This window comes from Pleuronectes platessa, chromosome 12 (genome assembly GCF_947347685.1).
Source record: "Pleuronectes platessa chromosome 12, fPlePla1.1, whole genome shotgun sequence".
NCBI lineage: Eukaryota > Metazoa > Chordata > Actinopteri > Pleuronectiformes > Pleuronectidae > Pleuronectes > Pleuronectes platessa.
The window spans coordinates 8871595-8889928 of NC_070637.1; the positions used below are offsets into that span (position 1 = coordinate 8871595).

At 42.1% G+C, this 18334-nt stretch overlaps 1 protein-coding gene and 1 long non-coding RNA gene across 19 annotated transcripts in view; one reads left to right on the forward strand and one right to left on the reverse strand.

Moving 5' to 3' along the window:
• lrrfip2 (leucine rich repeat (in FLII) interacting protein 2) overlaps positions 1–18334 on the reverse strand; it is a 19798-nt gene continuing 1464 nt past the window's right edge. The window contains exons 2-27 of one of the 18 annotated variants that reach the window (XM_053436230.1): positions 18142–18302; positions 13947–14033; positions 13468–13527; positions 12088–12147; positions 11908–11946; positions 11644–11715; positions 11002–11049; positions 10843–10911; positions 9921–10037; positions 9302–9358; positions 8898–8951; positions 8727–8783; positions 7884–7955; positions 7514–7627; positions 7033–7074; positions 6542–6673; positions 6044–6115; positions 5072–5242; positions 4893–4985; positions 4396–4488; positions 3149–3250; positions 1886–2018; positions 1489–1659; positions 1109–1188; positions 908–1012; positions 1–822 (exon numbers count right to left, since the gene is read on the reverse strand). In XM_053436230.1, the coding sequence (XP_053292205.1) occupies positions 712–822; positions 908–1012; positions 1109–1188; positions 1489–1659; positions 1886–2018; positions 3149–3250; positions 4396–4488; positions 4893–4985; positions 5072–5242; positions 6044–6115; positions 6542–6673; positions 7033–7074; positions 7514–7627; positions 7884–7955; positions 8727–8783; positions 8898–8951; positions 9302–9358; positions 9921–10037; positions 10843–10911; positions 11002–11049; positions 11644–11715; positions 11908–11946; positions 12088–12147; positions 13468–13527; positions 13947–14033; positions 18142–18231 (2301 nt within the window). In that variant the 5' untranslated portion in view covers positions 18232–18302 and the 3' untranslated portion in view covers positions 1–711. Of the gene's footprint in view, positions 823–907; positions 1013–1108; positions 1189–1488; positions 1660–1885; positions 2019–3148; positions 3251–4395; positions 4489–4892; positions 4986–5071; positions 5243–6043; positions 6116–6541; positions 6674–7032; positions 7075–7513; positions 7628–7883; positions 7956–8726; positions 8784–8897; positions 8952–9301; positions 9359–9920; positions 10038–10842; positions 11050–11643; positions 11716–11907; positions 11947–12087; positions 12148–13467; positions 13528–13946; positions 14034–18141; positions 18303–18334 lie in introns of all 18 variants that reach the window. The other 17 variants (XM_053436227.1, XM_053436228.1, XM_053436234.1 and 14 more) reach the window with 17 other exon arrangements.
• LOC128453373 (uncharacterized) overlaps positions 16535–18334 on the forward strand; it is a 14790-nt gene continuing 12990 nt past the window's right edge. Inside the window, exon 1 of the long non-coding RNA XR_008341500.1 lies at positions 16535–16636. This is a non-coding gene — a long non-coding RNA (uncharacterized LOC128453373). The remainder of the gene's footprint in view (positions 16637–18334) is intronic.

Here is an 18334-nt window from a genome sequence, read left to right on the forward strand (position 1 = left end):
TTCTGTAAATTACACATTTATTTTCAAGAAATCTTTTAAATATTTGAAAAAATTCCAATGAAACCGCAGCAGACAAAGTTGGTTCTATATATTTTCAGATGACGGACGCACCTCTTCTTAAATACATCATTCTGTACCTTCTGTTAAAACTATTATTGTTTCATGGAGCGGCGCAGACCCCCTGTCTCCTAGTGTGAGAAGGCACTTCACTGTGTGAGGGGAAGCAGAGAAGGTGCAGGGCTGGAGCAGCTGTGAGGGTTGAATAGTTTAAAAAGCATCATTATACTCATTCATGCAACTTATCAAAAAAGAGAGAAAAAAAGAATAATAAACAAAACAATACAGCCAAGCACCCAGCCAGAGGGAAAGGAAATCGCCTGGATAACATGATGTAGTACAAAGGTCAGAGAAATTAAGTAGTGACAAGAGATCTTTCCTCAGTTGTATCTCCCAGCAACTTTAAAGTTTTATTTAGAGTCATTCCTCCCAAAACACTGGCAGCTCGCCAGCTCAAACCGACACTTCAGGGTTTTAAAAGAAAACAGACACAGTTCCGTTTTGTTTCTCTTCCTGTGCTACAAGTGTTTTTTTGGTTAGCTACAAATCTTAAAGTGTTACAGCTGAAAATGGAAATGGGCTCCAGATGCAAATATGGCAGTCAAGAGGTCTGAGGTGCGAGTTTAAGGGCTTCTGTGGTGACGCTGCCTTGCCTCACTGCTGCGACAGGAGGGCGTTCCTGTTGGCCTTCATCTTCTCAAGGCGCTTTACTAGGTGGTTGTTGGTCATCTCCATCTCCTCATTCTTATCTAGAGCCGTGCGTAACTGTGGGGGGGAACAGAGGAGAGTCATCACATTCAGCCTGCTCAGTTCTTCACGCTGGTAAAAACAAGTTTTTCGGTGTCGTTACCTCTCTTTGAAGTCTCCGTTTTTCCGCTTTAAGCTCGTCTTCTATTTTCTCCGAGTTATCTGACGCTGACTTGTACCTGGACACTTGCCCTTCAAGTCTGTTAATCTGAAAAATAGACACAAAAGGTTTAAAAGCCTCTGAATCATGTTTCTTTAATTTAGTGCAAACTTTCATGTGGTTCGTCGTTTCTTTCCCACTCACATTTTGCTCCATTGTGCCCATTTCCTGTTCTGCCTTAGAAAGCTTGAACTTGAATTCGCTAATCTGTCTGTTGGCGTCTCCTACAGAGAAAACAGAGACAAGCAGAGTTGTGTTAGAGCTGTCATTGTCAGCCGGAGAATTAGCTGCTGGATTCTAACATGAGCTCACAGACATTATCAAGAGGTTTTACAAGGGGGCTGGCAGGAGAATCTGCAAAGAGTGTCCGGAGCAACTGGCTCAGACATTTGGGTTCTTACATAGAGCCCCGCTGGAAAATTTCAGGAGAATATCTGGAGTTATGTGCATGTTTGAAAGCAGCTCAGGTTACATACAGAAAATGTTCATCAGTGTGTGGATTCATAATTATAAAACCAACTTACTCTGCATCTCAATAAAGTGCAGGTCAGTACCATTCTCCATCCTCTCCCCGTCCGTGAACGTGCTGTCCACCTTCGAGTGTTTCTGTCTCTCTTCCTCCAGCTGATTCTTCAGCTTCCTGATCTGAGCCAACAGTTCATCCTTCTCCTCTGCCAACTTCCGTAGCCTGACATCTATACAACAGATGGAAACTATTTAGAGCTGACGCAGTTTACTTTGAAAAGCAGAGTCAGTGTTGAACATTTGAATCCTGTTGCATATGCCTTGTTTGGACAAACAACGAATAGAATAACAAGATCACTCAAACGTCCAAGGTTTTCTTCTCATTACAAGCTTTGGTGAGTGTAAATACAGGCCTCATCAGATCTGCATACTTATCAATCACATCCTCAGACTCACCCAGCGGTCCGTCTCCTGCAGACTCCAGCACCTGGGCGGCCTCCTGGGAGACCACAGTGATCCCTGAGGACAGGGGCTCGTGGTTGACGTCTCCGTTCGGTGTGCCCTCTGGGATGATGACCAGCCCGTGTTTCTGTGGTGAGAAGGCCAATTACTGAGGAAACTCTGTTACCAGAACCTTTACAGTGATGAAGTTATAAACTGATGTCACTTCTTCCCATCATACCACCCCCCCATCACCCCTACTAAGTAACCAAACAATCCAACAGCTGGCAGTCATGAACTCATGGAGCTTTGATAATAAAAACAAAAGCTAAAATCTTAAACAGTAAAGGCCAGTGAGTGGTCTGTGGGTGATAACATGTATCACATATCCATATAACAAAAGATTCAGCCCCTGACTTTGCCTCATTTAAACCTGAAGGAACAAAGTGAAGCAGGATGTGTCAGGATTCGTCTGCTCCAACTAACAAAGACAAAGACATTCTGTCTCTGTTCAGACATGTTTGCAAAAATACTTCCACTTTCATCACAACCATCTTTTCCAGTTCACCATGTGAATGTTGCTTCACATTGCCTGTTTAGACCTTCGGCAGTGTAGAAGTACATTCATTGTTTTTGAATGTTTGAACTTTGAATGTTGCACAACCCCTCTGACATGTTCCTTTCTTTTACCATGTCTTTGCACAATAACAGATGCTGACTTGTGCATTTGTTAATGCGGGAAGTTCCTGTGGTGATGCCTATGAACAGTGACATTGAGAGCATACGTCTTTGAACAATAAATCCATTCATTTGTAATATGATGTAGTGAACTGAAGTCATGGTCATCTACAGATCAATCTCGCAGCCCAGAAGCTTATTCTGATGTTGAAGTATATTTAGGTGCAGACAACATTTTGGCTAATCTTTATTGACAGTTATCTCCATATGAACCCAGATGAATCAAAAAGCAGGTAGTTGAAGCATTTCAGTCATTGTGTCCCACCTTTGTTGCTCTCAACACAGACTGTTTACCTGGAGGCAAACAAAGTTTCCTTAAATGCATCAGTCAAATCTAGAAACAAAAACCAGAAGGCTTCCAGCCCTGAAATCTCATCCCATTAACACTGCACCAAGAAAATATAGTGGGCAATAAACACAGTAACAGTTTTGATAACATTTAATGGCTTCTACCCAAAATGAAAAAGTATAAAATGTGGTTATTTGGCCGTAAACTCATTCCTCTAACCGTATGTCTTTTCTGGGACTTAGTGGACCTACCTCTCCTGCTTTGGCCTTCTCCTTGATGTCAGCGAGCTCATCTCTGAGCTCATCTCTCTCATTCCTAATGCAATCAAAGTACTCTTTCTGCCTCTCTAGGGCCTGGCCACACAATGAGAGGAGACAAGAGAGAAGAGAGGAGAAGAGGCAGAGGAGAAGTTGGAAAGACTCAGACACAGACATGCAACACATGACACAGCAAAGACACGCTCCATGCACTGTGCATCTCAAGCCACGAAAGAGGAGGAGGAAAAAAACAGTACAAAACAGACGAGGTGACATGCTCATAGAAAATGATACTGGGAAAAGATATAGATACGTTTACAAGAAGGGAGATTATGGATTTTTTTTCCTCTTAACTTTATCGCGTGTTCTTTCAGTTTGAGAGCAAGATCTTGTAATACTTTCACTCAAAACCCTGTACTTGCACTCAAATAGCCCCTGCTTGTACTACGATTGTATAGAGTTTTTCTGCTTATGCTCAAACTTGTACTCAAATTGTTGTTTGGACAGAATTCCTCCGCACCAGTTTCCGCTCTTCTCGTGCTCATGGTGCTTCTATGCACACTGGAAACGTATGATCTTAATTTTTAGGTCTGTGAAAATGGCCCTCCACAGCCTTCTCATTATACCGGCCTTCCGTTTGTGTGCTTGAAGGGAAAACACCTTTATGGAACAGGAGTCCAGTAGATCGCTGGTCATTCTATTGCTAAAGCACAAGCAGGAACTATTTAAGTGAAATCAATAAGTCAAATTTAAAACCATGATCTTGAATAAAGATAGCAAAAAAATACATAGAAGATGATGTACCTCTGATTTTGCACTTTTTGAAAAGCTACATACTAATTATGATACTTCTATCATTAGGAGCCTGACTCCATGAACTGACAAATTAACTGATCCACACGTGGAGCATGCATGTCATGCTTAGATAAGATATGTAATCCAAATACTTATGTTAACATAACAACCCTAAAGAAAAACACTTGTAGATTTAACATAGTGCCAGTGCACTTGTTCTGTTAGCTGACACTGCAGAATCCAAACTGAAAACCCAGTTAATTTGACATGCAAAACTCCAAACTGTGAATGTGGATGGGTCCAGGTGTGTGCTAATGCCTAAGGATCTCCATCATGCAGAGACAGCCCGAGAGGTTACAGAGCTGGACATGGTGTCTACAGGCTGAAAAAGTGCACTAATCTATGACTCTCGGTTCTTGTCGGAGCAGCCACATGAGGCCTCCTACCCCAATCTTTCTGTCCTTCCAGTTTATAGTTTCCTGCAGGTCAAACACCTCTCTGGTGAGGGCATCTAACTTAGTCTGCATTCGCTGGCTCTCCTGCAGCAGCGTTGAGCAGTAACGAGGTGACACAGCACAGGATAAAAACAGAACAGGAATAAATTGAATGAAAGAAGACAAAGGAGTGAAAATGCACATAAATACATAGAGATACAAAAATGAGAGATACAAACACGGAGAGAAGACAGTCATTTGAGGAGATAATACTGAGAGAGGAATGAAGGATAGTGTTCACAGTCACACAGGAAAAGGAAACAGCTGAATGTCACAGCATAGACTGGGAGATGACCTAGAGGCCGGCCAGTGCCAATCAACCCTTATCAAAGTTCCTGCAGAACAAAGTCTCCTCTGCAATCTGTACCAACACCTTTCAAAGTGTTGATAGAATGTATGTGGTCACACCGGCAGAAGCAGTTTGTTTCCTAATTCATAGTCAGCCTTACCTCTATAAGCTCATCTCTCTGGCGAATTCCCTCCTTCAGTTCTTCTTGTTTATGCTGCAGGACTGTACATGTGTGCTTTTGCCTTTCTAGTTCCTGGAACCACAGACAGAACTTTTTAGCGACAGCATGGCCACATACTTTGTCAAATGACTCTTCCTTGATGGATGGACAAAGTTCACCTTTGACTTTTCTTCAAGCTCTCTCCTCATCTCTGACGTTTGCTCCTCCATCTCTTCTATGACGTCCTTTAGCGTGTCTACTTGATAGATGAGGTTGTTTTTGTCGTTATCCAGCTGCGCGTTCGATACCATGGCTTTCTTATACTTCTCCTCCACCTCAGCAAGTGACTCCTGATATGGGTGGAAGCCGGTTAATAAACAGAGTGCACACGTTTAAAGCACAGCTCACCTACATGCATCCGGTGGGCTTTTAGGTGCAACAAATTTAACACACCAAACATGCTACGAATACATTTTCTTATTTCCAAATGTCATTAGACATAATCCTGAACACAATTTGTGGTATTTCACCATTTTAACCGCTCACTATGGGATATCAAAGAGGCGACGCTAAACAAACAAAAACAAGAATGTGTAGAATCACTTTGAGGAGTGAAACGAGGCAGAAGTGTCAAGATGGTCAAACGTAATCTAGCTAAAGTGCTTCAGATGTATTAAATTCTACCAAGAACAAGCCAGGAGTCAGGTTTGTTAGTAAACTAGTCATATACATGAGATAAAAGGTATATTGTCCTTTCTAAGAGAGTGAAAGGTGTTGAAGGTTAATTGAGACATCAAACTAAAGGGCCGACACTGAGGCTGGGTGGAAGAGGAGTTTTGTAATTGAGAGAACTGCAGTTATCTGTCAGCAGGTGGAGCATGTTGCTCTTCTTCTTACACCTCTGAGCTGTGGGAGTGTCTTCACTTCAGGCCGCAACCAGTGAGTTGGATCAAAACAGGAAGTGAGGGAAGATCATGCAACAGAAAGGCTCATTACGCAATTCACACTGGGAGCACGCAGAGACACAGTTGTGGTGTTAGAGAGCTACAGGAGAGGGGGGGGCACAGAAGGGGTATGAGTGGGGGGGTTAGTGAGGCCATACTGCTCCCAGCGGAGAAGAGAAGGCATGCTGCGAGCTCAAGCCCCTCTACCTTCAGCTCTTTAAGCCCTTGCATGTAACGCCCCTCTACATCCTGAATCTGGTCCTTTAGCTCATAGATATCCTGTAGGGCAGATGGAAGGAATGGATCGGGTGAGCTGGGGCATCAGAGAGGGTAGGGGAGTATCAAGGAGAGATAACAGAGCACCCGTGCTTCTGTCTCAAAGACAGTCTAGCTGGCATACACATGACCACCCAGCTACGCAGGACACATGACACATCCAGACCTCCCGTGCAAACTTGAAGAAAAACGGTTAAAGCAGACACTTAGAACAGCAGGGAGGAAGGAAATGCTGTGGAAGACTCATTCATACACAGAAAAAGGAGTTTATTTAACTGACTCAAACATAGAACATATGGGTTTTAAACATTTTGAGAACGTAATGATGACTAATGGAGATTTAAACGCAAATTTACTTAATATAATCACATTTCTATTTTACCAGACACATGTAGAAAGAGTCAACGCTGTGCGTGTGGTTCCCCTTACCCTAAGCTCACTCAGACTGGTGTCAGCATCATAGACGCTTCCGGTGTCTGTGCTGCCGCGCCGGGACGAGGTGCCACCCAGTGATGCCAACGTGGCTGCTGAGAGGCTTGGGGTGGCACAGCGTGAAGACGGCTGTGGACGCAAAACGCCACAGTCAGAAACAAAAATGCATAAGTGCAACACAACATCCAACATCTTATTCAACACCAACATCCGATCCTGCAGGGCTCTTAGTGATCCTACTCACATCTTCCTCAGGGAGGCATTGTCACAAACATGTGCTGAAGTGGGTTTTATGAACTTGACAAACGATGCGTTGCCATAGCAACACTGTAATTCAGTAGTCAGTGTAGGATTTTACTTGTTGCTTTCAAGTTACATTCGTGATGAATTCTCAATCAGTACTTTCTATATGTATATATAAACCTACTCAGGTGCTTTGTGAAGATACTGAATGAATTAAGTAAAATACGTAATAATAATAAACTCACCCGACTGTAGTCTGTATACTGCTTGTCGCATTTTTCATCTAGCTGCAACAGAAAAAAAATGTATTAGTATAGAACTAGTTGCACACTGTTTTAAGAACCATGCGTCCTGTGTGGTTTAGCTTTGAGCTGAGTTCTTCACCTGCAAATCAGGGAGTTAGTCCTGGAGACGGGTTAATACGAGTCAGGGGGAAGTGCTGCATGTTCACAGATCATACACACTTGTCAACCAGAGTGCAATGCTCAGGGAATCACACCAGTGTTAAAATCACACATGATAAGTCCATGCTGCTCCGTCGACTAGCCTTATATCATTCAACTCTTTTATAAGGTTATCAATGAAACATTACAGCAGGATGTAGGATGAGTTTGGAAAACCAAAATATATATTTCAAATCATGCATCAATTATAAAAAATTATTCAAACATTGTTGTTGCACTGCATTTGCCGATCCACTGTTGCGAGCTTGGTTTAACCACTTACAGCGTCCAGATCTGGAATGCTCAAATCATCGAGGTCAGACACAATACTGCCCCTTCGGTTGGAGCGGCTGAAATAATCAGCAGCCGACTCACTAATGTCTGAGAAGTCGGACGACTGCTTACAGGACACACAGGAGGAAGATGGCAGAGACATAGATGATAGGCAGAGAAATAAATGATAACAGGGACCAAAGTGTAAAAGTCAGATAGGAAAGGACAGAGGAAAAACATGACATACACAATGCAGCCAGAGGAGTTCATGGTCAATGCATTTAAAATGTATAATAATTAGGTATGAAGGTGATGCAGTAACAGAATCGTACTACAATAACAAAACAGCTTGGGTCTAGATTATGTTCCCTACAGCTCACCACACTGTCCCTGCGGCCTCTGTTGAAGCGTTCCTGGGACACGCTGCTGACAGTGTCATCATCTGAGGAAGACTGAGAGGAATACGCACACATACAAACACACACACGCACGCACACGATGAGGAGCCAAAGTAAAGAAGAAGATGGCTGCATGCCCGAGGCTTTTTCTGACACGCACGTCTTGTTCAAACAGCAATTCATAGATGTTCAGTAGCACTGTCTGATTAAAACAGGTTATTGGATTACTCCAAAGACTATAACCCTATAAAGTAATGCAAATTCATGCAATTTGGATAATTTTGGGTCAACTGGAACCAAGTCAGACAACCCTGATTTAACACCTTAGCCTGCACAGCACTGCAGAAGAAATTCTCAGTTCACACGCTTCAAGGATGCTGCTCTCTTAATCAAGCTGTAGACAGTTTGGTATGAGAGGTCAGGGTGAATATGTTTATACAGACAACAATATTCTGATATTAACCTTGTTAAAACAATAGTCTGAATAAGAAACTGTCACGTAAACAGTTTTTTCAATTACCCTTAACACAAATAAGGTCGTATTTTTGGGCAAAATTAGAAGGAAAACCTCCCAAATGGTAAAAACTGTAGAATTGTACACTAAACTATTTCAGCTCAGTTTAACATGTTCACCGGGAAAAAACATGGAACATCATAATCAAAATAGTGTTTGTTGAGAATAAGTTTAATATTCGGAATGTTGTTGTCCATGTAAATGTCTATATGAGGAGGGATGTGTGATGCAGAGAGGGGGCAAAGGGGAGTCTGTCAGTGTGTGGTGTTAGCTGATATCATGCAGGATGGTGGTGGTTATAGGGTGCTCACCGCAGGGCTGCTGCGGGTGGAGCTGGCACAAGAGGAGTAACAGCTGTATTCAGAGGGCTGTGGATGGAAGGTGGAGGAAGAGGAGGAGGAGGACATCAAGTCAGATGTTAGGCCAAAGGCAAAACAGTATACAGCTGAAACGCTGGTTCGACAAACATTCAGAAGACTCACAGCTCTTGAACTGTAGCCCGAGACGTAAAGACCCGTGTCGTCACAAATAGAGGCCTGGAGGAACACGTGGGAGACAATGCAGGACTCAGCAAGACATGAGAAGGGGCATAAATCTTTGAGGCATTGGCTGAATAGGTTTGATAGAAAGGCTTTCTTTGCAGCATGCAATAATATGAAACACCATTTCCAATATCAGTTTGTTTCAGTGGCCCTAGCTTCACACAAGCTCCTGCCTTATCTAACTAAACTACAACTGTGTGGCCACGCCACATGCTCAGACTGTCCAGGAGCTAAATATAACGGACCAGGGCATCCTTTCACATGTGAGAGGGGAAAAGTCTGCTTCTTAGGATAACTAGAGGCATGCAAAAAGATGCTGTCCACCCCAGTGAAAAGAAACTGACCATACTATGGCTGCGAGACAGCCCTGTACCCGTGGTGGAGGACGAGGAAGTGGTGGCCTGTGGAAGAGGAGGGGAGCGGGGAGAGGTCAGTTTAAAGGACAGAGGAGTGCTGTGGCGGGAATGTGAGGTGAAGAGAGATATAAGAGCTGCAGCGGGTGGAAACAGGATGAATGTTTCGCTGACCCTGTAGCATTCAGAGTGTGGAAGTCAGGTGAGGTGACACTGTCCTTGTTCTCTGTGTTTTTTTAACACTGATACTGAAGCACTTTTGTCAGCCAGCAATCATTAACATGAACTCAAATAGTCACAAAAACTGTTTTAGACTGGATAGATACAGTATCTCCTCAAAGTACAGTTGTGTTGTTTTACAACAAAACTAGGCAACTCATTATATACATCAGCATGTTTCTCCCTTAATCTTTGATGGTTTTATCGCAACCAAACAATAGCCCATATTGCAGTCATATAACAACTATGTTAGCAATATAAATATCCAATAAACTGAATCGTGCAGCTAGGAGTATGCTGTTCAAACTGGAGTCCAGTTTCATTGGGTGTCCTTTGACTACCATATAAAAAGGCTGAAGGTTGGACAGGCAGCACTCAGAGGAAGACTGACCCGAGGCTGATAGGTGGAGGTGGAGGTAGAGGGCGGAGGCTGATAGGAGGAGGTGGAGGGCGGAGCTTTGTTCTTGGTGAGGCTGGTGTAGTTCCTCTGATCATGGTACAGACCAGTCTGGAAGAGTAGTAACATTTGACCTCAAATGATCACTGACAAAATGAATTTAAGTGTCATACTAATATTTCAGATGAATTATACAAAAACTTGATAAACAATATTTATAGCTGGTTTCAGACATGAACTCTGGACAATGTCTGCCCAATGGGTTAAGTTGCCTTTCACATATGAAGAACAGAGCATGAGGTTCTCCAGTTAAACGCATAAGCGACTGAAAAATCTCTTTCAGTTGGAGGCGGGAAATATGCATAAAAAGTCCACTACGCAAATCACGTGTTTTTGTTTACAGCATATCAACACCAACATCGGTTCTTATCCCCAATTACTCTGGAATATCAATTTCTTTCCAAGTTGATATCTTGCCTTCTAGCGCCTGACTCCTCTTTTTCATCCTGAGATGATTTGTATTCCTTTTTATTTTGTGCCATCACATGTTGTAAATGTGATCAACACACCCCCTCGCTTATGGTGAATCCTCTGGCTAATTTCTTGCTGTGTTCTCACATGGGCTCACTCCCACATTATCTGGGAGTGTTTACTAGGAGGCTGGAAGGAGAAACTACAGAGAATGTTCAGAAAAAAATGACTTTAATATTTTTGTTCTCACATACAGCCCCTCAGGATAATTTCAAGAGATTGTCAGGATTTTGGTGGATGCCTGAAAGTAGCTTTAGTGTCTTTTTTTAATTTTTTGTTTTAAATCAGGGGTTAAGTTGTTCACCAGTAGATCATCATGGTTAGTTTTCACTGCCTCCATGCTTGAGACTGCAGAGACACTAACACTGAGAAAAAAACCACTGACCAGCAGGTCCTTCTTCGAGGAGCTGGATGAAGCCTTTTTATGGCCATGAAGGTCATTGTACACAGAACTCTGTTCAGCCCAGAAAAAAGGAAGCTTGAGTAAGTCAAATGGCTGGAAGGAAGGCAGCAGTAATGAGGGAATAGATATACGTGTACATACAGTGGAGCGGGAACTCCTGAGGGCAGAGCTGGTGGAGAGGCTGTCAGACTGAAGAGAGAACAGGAGTCACGAGCATTAGGATCAAGTATCTGAGACGTGCAGCTGGTTCTGCCCAGTCAACAAACATTTCCTGTGTCTCACTAACACCAGGTTAGTTGTTCAGGTTGAGTAACACAACACAGCAACTGACAAAGCTAACCAATTATTTTAACAGATCCTATCAAGGCCACACAGAGGGAACAACACACATTTGTCACAGACAGGACCTTCCAATACAATGACTGTGTGATGGAAGTTAAGTAAAGAAATATGATGTCAAAAATGCAGACACAACCCAAAGACAAGCTTTTTTGTAACAGCGGGTGCAAATGCAATATCAGCCCTTATATTCTCTACTACTGACAATGTGTTCAAGAGCTTCTATACTGTTGCACATAACTCAGCACAGGTTGAGGGCCCAACATCTGTAAGCTTTGACTGCTGCTGAGCAAACACTTTTGAATATAAGTTAGTTCTGCTTAGCACAATAAAGTTATCGAGAACTCTGGTTACATGCTGAGAATCAATCAATATTCAACCTGTTGCCAGACTCCACACATGGTACATTTTGGTCTCACACACATGCGCACACACACAACGCACCAGGGCATCTTTTCTACGCGAGCTGGATCGACTTAAACTAGAACCAAGGTCGCGTACTGCTGATGAAGTTGACTTCAAAGTAAAGAAACAGACAGGAAAACATTAACATAAATCTTCTCCAGGACAACTTAAGTATGGACTAAGCTCAAAAGAACATAAATGTAATGTGCTTTCTGAACAAAACTATTGCTTTCACACGTCATCAGTGTGCCCTTATGAGAGCCAAGTCTTAATAAAACAGGCAGGGGTGTATTATGTACGCACCCTGTAGCTGCGGACTGACATGACATCATCATCCAGCCCCTGTTAATGTGGAAACATGGAGTCACAGCAGAGAAGCAGACAGAGGGGTATGGGTGATGAGAGATTAACTGCTGGATTAAAGAAGAAAAAGGAGAAGAAATGCAGGAAGACAAAGAGGATGTGTGTGAGGGAGATACAGACCCGGTGCGGACGACTGCTGGACCTACTACTACTAGAGGTTCTGGCTTTTTCAGAGTCAGCCTGGGGTCAGGGAGGAAAGTTGATAAGAATTACAGAGTGAAAGTAGAAAGGCGTCACAAGGTTGAATAATGTCACTGCAAAACAGTTGCTATGTAAACCCCAAACCATGCTGTACAACTTCTGTCCTCATGTTTATAATCAAATGGATAAACATCCTCCACGGTTACTCACTTCAATCATAGCACCAAGATTAATGAAAAACTTGAATATTTTATTCTTCTGTATCTTAAATCAAAAGTGTGGCCTTTCAGTTTGAGCGCAAGACTTATACATTTTGTGTTCTGACTGGTTAATGTTTTCACTCATAACCCTGCCCTTGCACTCAAATGGCCCCTGCTTGGGCTTAGATTTGCTCCGCTTGTGCTCAAACTGTGAGCTTGCATTCAAAGTATTTTGCTGCTTGGATGGATATCCTGCTCTTGTCCTTGCTCACAAACTGCTACTGTGCGAGCATGAAACATCTGCTTTTGAATTTCTCCTCTGAACTTAGATTCTTTCTATAACAAGTATGTTAAAATTCTCAAACCGATAGAATTTCAGTTAGTTACTAATGTTGACAAATAAAAAAGCGCCAGGAAGCCAGTGTACTAATAAAGCCGTAGAGGTTGAACCTGGTTCCTGGTACAGGTTCATGCCGTAGAGGCATGAACCTGGTTAAAGTAACCGCCCATGCAAGTCCAGAACAAATCCAAGAGCAGAAGCTGGAGCACAGGAAATCAGTCCAAGAAAGAAATCATCTGAGTGCAAGTGTACAGTTTGAGCAACAGCAGGGGCTATTTGAGCACGAACGCAGGGTTTTGAGTGAAAAGGTTAAAAAAATCTGGACGTGAAATCCTGCTTTTCAAATGAAAGACCACGCTGTTGGATGAATATACTAGGTTATATGAAGTCAATTTTCGTCTCATATATTCTCATAAAAGGCAACTAGTGCAGCACAATCTAGTCAATCAAATCCATGCAAAAACAACTAATTAACATTCAAAACCATCCACTATTTCTAAAGTAGCTGGAGGTTTGAGGATTGCAGCTAAATGTCCAAACTGCCCAGTTCCATGCAAAGTCAGCTTCTCTAAATAAAGTCGAAGACCATAGCCTGGTCTACAGATACACAGATTAGGGTGTCTCCAAAGCAAATACACTGCTGAGGCATATTTCCACAGTGAGGTCCAGTGCAGTCTGTGAGTCAAGTGTAAACGGTCAGGGTTGACCGGGGCTCAGACAGACACGCACACGCACACGCACACGCACACGCACACACAACAGGCTGTTAGTGGACTGCGAGGCTGCAGCACGCACGCGCTCGCTCGCTCGCTCGCCTACCATCCACTGGTGGATCTGACCCCACTTTCTGTTGCTACTGCCAGATGAGTGGTAAGAATGCTGGACAGAGGGAGGAGGTGAAGGAGACATACAATCATATTTCACTCAAAAATATGAAAATATAAAAAACAACATTGGGTGACATTTGCAACAGGAATAGACACGTTTGTCTGTGGATATCTGTGGACATGCAGCACTTATTTTTCTTTCTGTGGTTATGGTTTTGTATGTGTACTCTCGGATTAATCTGAAAGTTTCTTTCAAGATGTAGAGTCTCCTCCAAACCAGTGACTCTGGAGGCAGACTGCCAAAAGTGTAAATTATTGGAGCAACTGTCGAGAAATGAAGTAAAAACAGTAACAAAAATGGGAGAAAACAATTTTTTCACATTTATTTGCAGTTAGGACATTTAAAACTCGTTGGGTTGAATAATCATCACAGTGCGTCTTTGCTAGTTAAGTTCAGTTTGTTTTGTATACCTCTTTCTGCTGCCGTTCCAGTTCCCTCATTCGAATATCCCTGGCCTCCGCCCTAGCCGCCCTCTTCGCTGCCAGCCTGGCCTCCGCCTGTGAGACACAACATGAATACACTTGTCAGTCATTAAAAGGAAACAGGTAAAAGATGGTAAAGAAAAACAAAGGCAATGAGTTCAAGGAAGTGGCCTTAAACAAAAACAAATCACAGTAGAACGTGAGTATATTTGGGCACTCAACTTTATACTCATTTTGGAGGATGTACTTCGTAATGCTAACAACCTTACTACCTATACAATGAGTTCTGTAAAACAATGATAATAATAATAATGTGTGAAAAGTGAGAGGTACCTCAGCACAGGCGGCAAATTTAGTAGAGACTCTACCCAGCCCTGAGGAGTCACACAGGTGGCCATGAGGCCAATCCTTCTATTACACCCATATCACTAATTACATACTATACATGTCTAAACTTTGAACACACCAAAGAATGGCACAATTGCTCATGTAGCCCAGCCCTTTATCATTGACTAAAAGACAGTCCACAAATACTGTGCATGCTGCTGTGTACTGTATCTCACTGCAGACACAGTCAGCATTCCAGCAATTTCTTATCTGCGCTGCCAGAATAGACGGTGTCTCTCGCTTGACCTGTTTTGCTAATAGCCTGGAGTGAATGAAAAATTGTTTTATATTGATGCTGAGCGACCAGCCCAAACTCAATGTAGTTTTTTCGGTACATCTAATGTGTGACAGGGAAATCAATATCAAAACCTATAGTATTGAAAAAGAAAAACACCCTTGTGGTGGAGGTAGACTTTAACTGTAGGAGGAAGTAACTTGTCATCATCTGAACGGACTACAGTTTTATTAAACAGGAGAATGATCTTGACATCCTAATAAGTGAAAACCATGACCACAGATTGTACATCCAGGGGGAAGTTGAGATGATGAGTAAGATAGAAGAATGACCCTCATATAAAGAGGCTTTTCTGAACAGCTGATACAATATCATTTCATCATTGCTGAAGGTTATGTTCAGGGTTGGTTGTTAAAACAGTATCAATAATTATCACAATATAATTTTCACTTAAAGTTTCTAAAAGTACAATATTGATATGGTCCTTATGCATTATGTAAACACAATACACAGGTCACCATTTACTTCAATTGTATTGGATTTGACTGCAATGCTGTTTACCCCTGAAACTCAAAAAGTGTTTGTGAACACTTCAGCCACCCCTCTGTCGCCATGGTGGCGAGTAGATAGAGTGCATATCAATGTTGGGGTGAACTATCCCTTTAAAAGCACAACAATCACTCAGAAGCAAAAGACTGACTTTGAAAATTAAAAGAATTAACAATGTGACATTTATTCATACTAATTATCAAAATTGACTGATATTAAAAAAAAAATCTTGATATAATTATTGGTAATATCTTCCAGCCCTGGTGGGACACTTTGTTGTCATTTCCAGTGCTACTCTGAGTGACTTTGGAGTTAAACCATTAGTCAATGAATGAAACATGCCTTTCACAAGGTGAAAAAGGTTGTAGATGTACAAGGGGAGCACGCAAATGAGAAAGCCGGAGAGACGGCTGGCCCTGTGCTGTGCTGCACCTGTTGAGCTGTCTGACAGTGTGACCTGCTCTGCACAGCAGCGCAGCTGAGCTCTGTCTGTGTCCTATCTATAGCCTGGCCCATCTGGCCCCAGCTCTCGGACAGCCTCATCGTGTGGGGCTGACAGAGTAACCTGAGCAGCTCGCCATCAAACACACCTCCAGCACTGTGGACAAATAGCAGTCGAGCAATCCATCATGAGATCACCTGCAGCTTTCAGAGTCACTGAGACTGTGATAAAGCTCAACTTATAACTGTAGATTATTTGAACATTGATATTTGGGGTTTTGGACTGTTCTTTGGACAAATTAAGCAACCTGATCACATCTAGAAAACACTCTTAGAAATACTAACAAACTAAACGAGAGTACAAACTTGTAATAAGAGAGCACAATAAGACATCTCCAGCTTCATTTGTACGATGTAAGCTGACAATTAGTACATTAAATGGAGGGTGCAGATAATGTTATAAATGCTATTGAGTGGAATACTTTGTAAATGTAGATTTCTTGTATAATAACCTCATTCAACTAACAATATCTATCTCCATAATATCAATAGATTTAATGGGATAGAAAGACAAATAAGCCTGAACTCACACTAAATGCACTTAAATGAACTATGTAATTTAAAGGACAAACCTAGAAAAAATATTAAAATTACATCTGACTAGTCCCTGGATATGTGGATTTCCTTGTTTTTAATGTGGTACTTTGAACAATAAATACTTGTTTTATGTCAAATAAAATACAGGCTTGCATTATTGGGGTATTAGGTTAGATCAAACAGACAGTGGAGAATGTTCTCTGCAACATAAACTACAGACAGTAAGTGTGTCATTTCTCATTGTAAAAATGACTTCCAAATAAAATGATATGGACTATGAACTACAGTTTCCACACAAACACACCCCCTCTGTACACTGAGGAAAGTCAATGATTGCCTTGTTCAAGCACCATTAGCTCCCTTAGATCCTAATCTGAGGCACAACGGGTATGAGATGATCATCTGATTCAAACACTGTCAGATTTGTAAGCAAGCTTCTGGTATCCCGGAGGACTGACTGCCCAGTAAGGTAAGAGGCTGGTGACGGTGCAGGCTCAAATTCACAGTCATTCTCAGCAGTGATCCGTGCCAAGCACAGGCAGACAGGCTTCACCTTTTCTACACCAGGAACAGACAACGTGAAGCAGAAGCTGCACTGATTTGAATGGTTGTCAGGGAGGGTGGTGATATGCAACAAGTTACAAACCAAACTCCATGCACAGTCGATCTAATCTCTAGTTTGCTCCATAAAGAGATTCAGATGTAGGACCTTACTGGGAGGGTCAGATGACTCATGTTTCTATGATCAGCCAGCATGACTATAAAGAGAGCAAATGGAGCCTTGTGCTTAGTGCACCAGAATGAGGCACTGCACAGCTTTGAAACAGCACAGATAAAGTGAAGAGGGCCAAGACAAATATGAATGAAAAGCTGAAATATCCAGAATTACATTTCCACATGTGAATGCAAGAAATCATTTGACTTGATCAGAAAAAGATCGCTAAAAATATGCAGACACTATATATTGCCTGTGCCCACCAAACCTGAAAAACCCTGAAACTCTGAAAAATTATCTTTGCACGCTTTGTTCTTAGCCACCACATTCTGAAAAAAGGCAAAGGAATGGCAGCGCTGCTGTGGAACAAAATGGAATAATCCCATGGCAAGTTGTTACAGGCCAGGCAGCTTCTCTGCTCTGCCTGTGTTTCCCACCCAAACAAAAACACTCTAGTCAATCTCTCTGTGGTCCAAACCAGCTGTCTCTCTCGCTCGGGCTGAAACACTAACAAGTAAAACCTGAATATCCACATAGAAGTGTATGTTTCCAGGGCCGATTTGCTGACACAACTTTGACCGTAGCACCTTGATTCAAAAATAATTGATTGCGTAACAGGTTCAGTACACCTTTCTGCCAGTGGTTGACTAAACAGTAAGTTGTTTCAAAAGCAAACCTAAAGTCTGACACACAACACAACATCAGATCTATCAGAATGTGCAATGAATGGATATCATCAACGTTCTAGCAATATTTTAAATTTAAATATGTAAAAATTATATTACAGCTGATTATTTTGTTCGGCAGGCTACCCTTATCCTTTTTGACTTTCGTTGTAATTTCTTTGTTTGTGAGCAATTTTCGTAAATAACTACTGAACTGATTTACAAAAAAACAATTACATTTTGAGGCAGATTGGGATAAACGGGAAGATCCGGGAGCTTTTGAAACCTACTTTAAAATGGTGAAACAAGGTTTTAGCCATGATGGAGATATGCACTCAGCAAGCACCCTACTCAACATTTTTAAATCTGATGCTGCTTCCCACATCAACATCATAGATTTAGAAATCCACCCTCAACCTATGCTTGAAGAGCACATTATCTGGAGGATAAGCGAGAAAATCTGAGCTTGAGTCAATATTATTAGCAATGATTCAGCAATACATAAATGGATCAATACAAAGAGTGTAGCCCAGGTTTATCCCAGTATTCTCCAAAACAAAGAAACAAGTTGTATGTGATTGGGTATGAACTTACCTCTCGGGCAATGCTACTCAAGGCCTCATCCTCCGCTGAGAATCGATCTTTCACAGGGGCACGCTTTCTACCAGTGCCTTGTGTCCCCATGTTGCCTCTGCAACTGTAGCTCTACAGATGATGTACAAGTCCAGAAAATACACAAGACAGTACGTAAACACCTAGTGGGGGAAAAAACAGAGGAAGAAGAAAT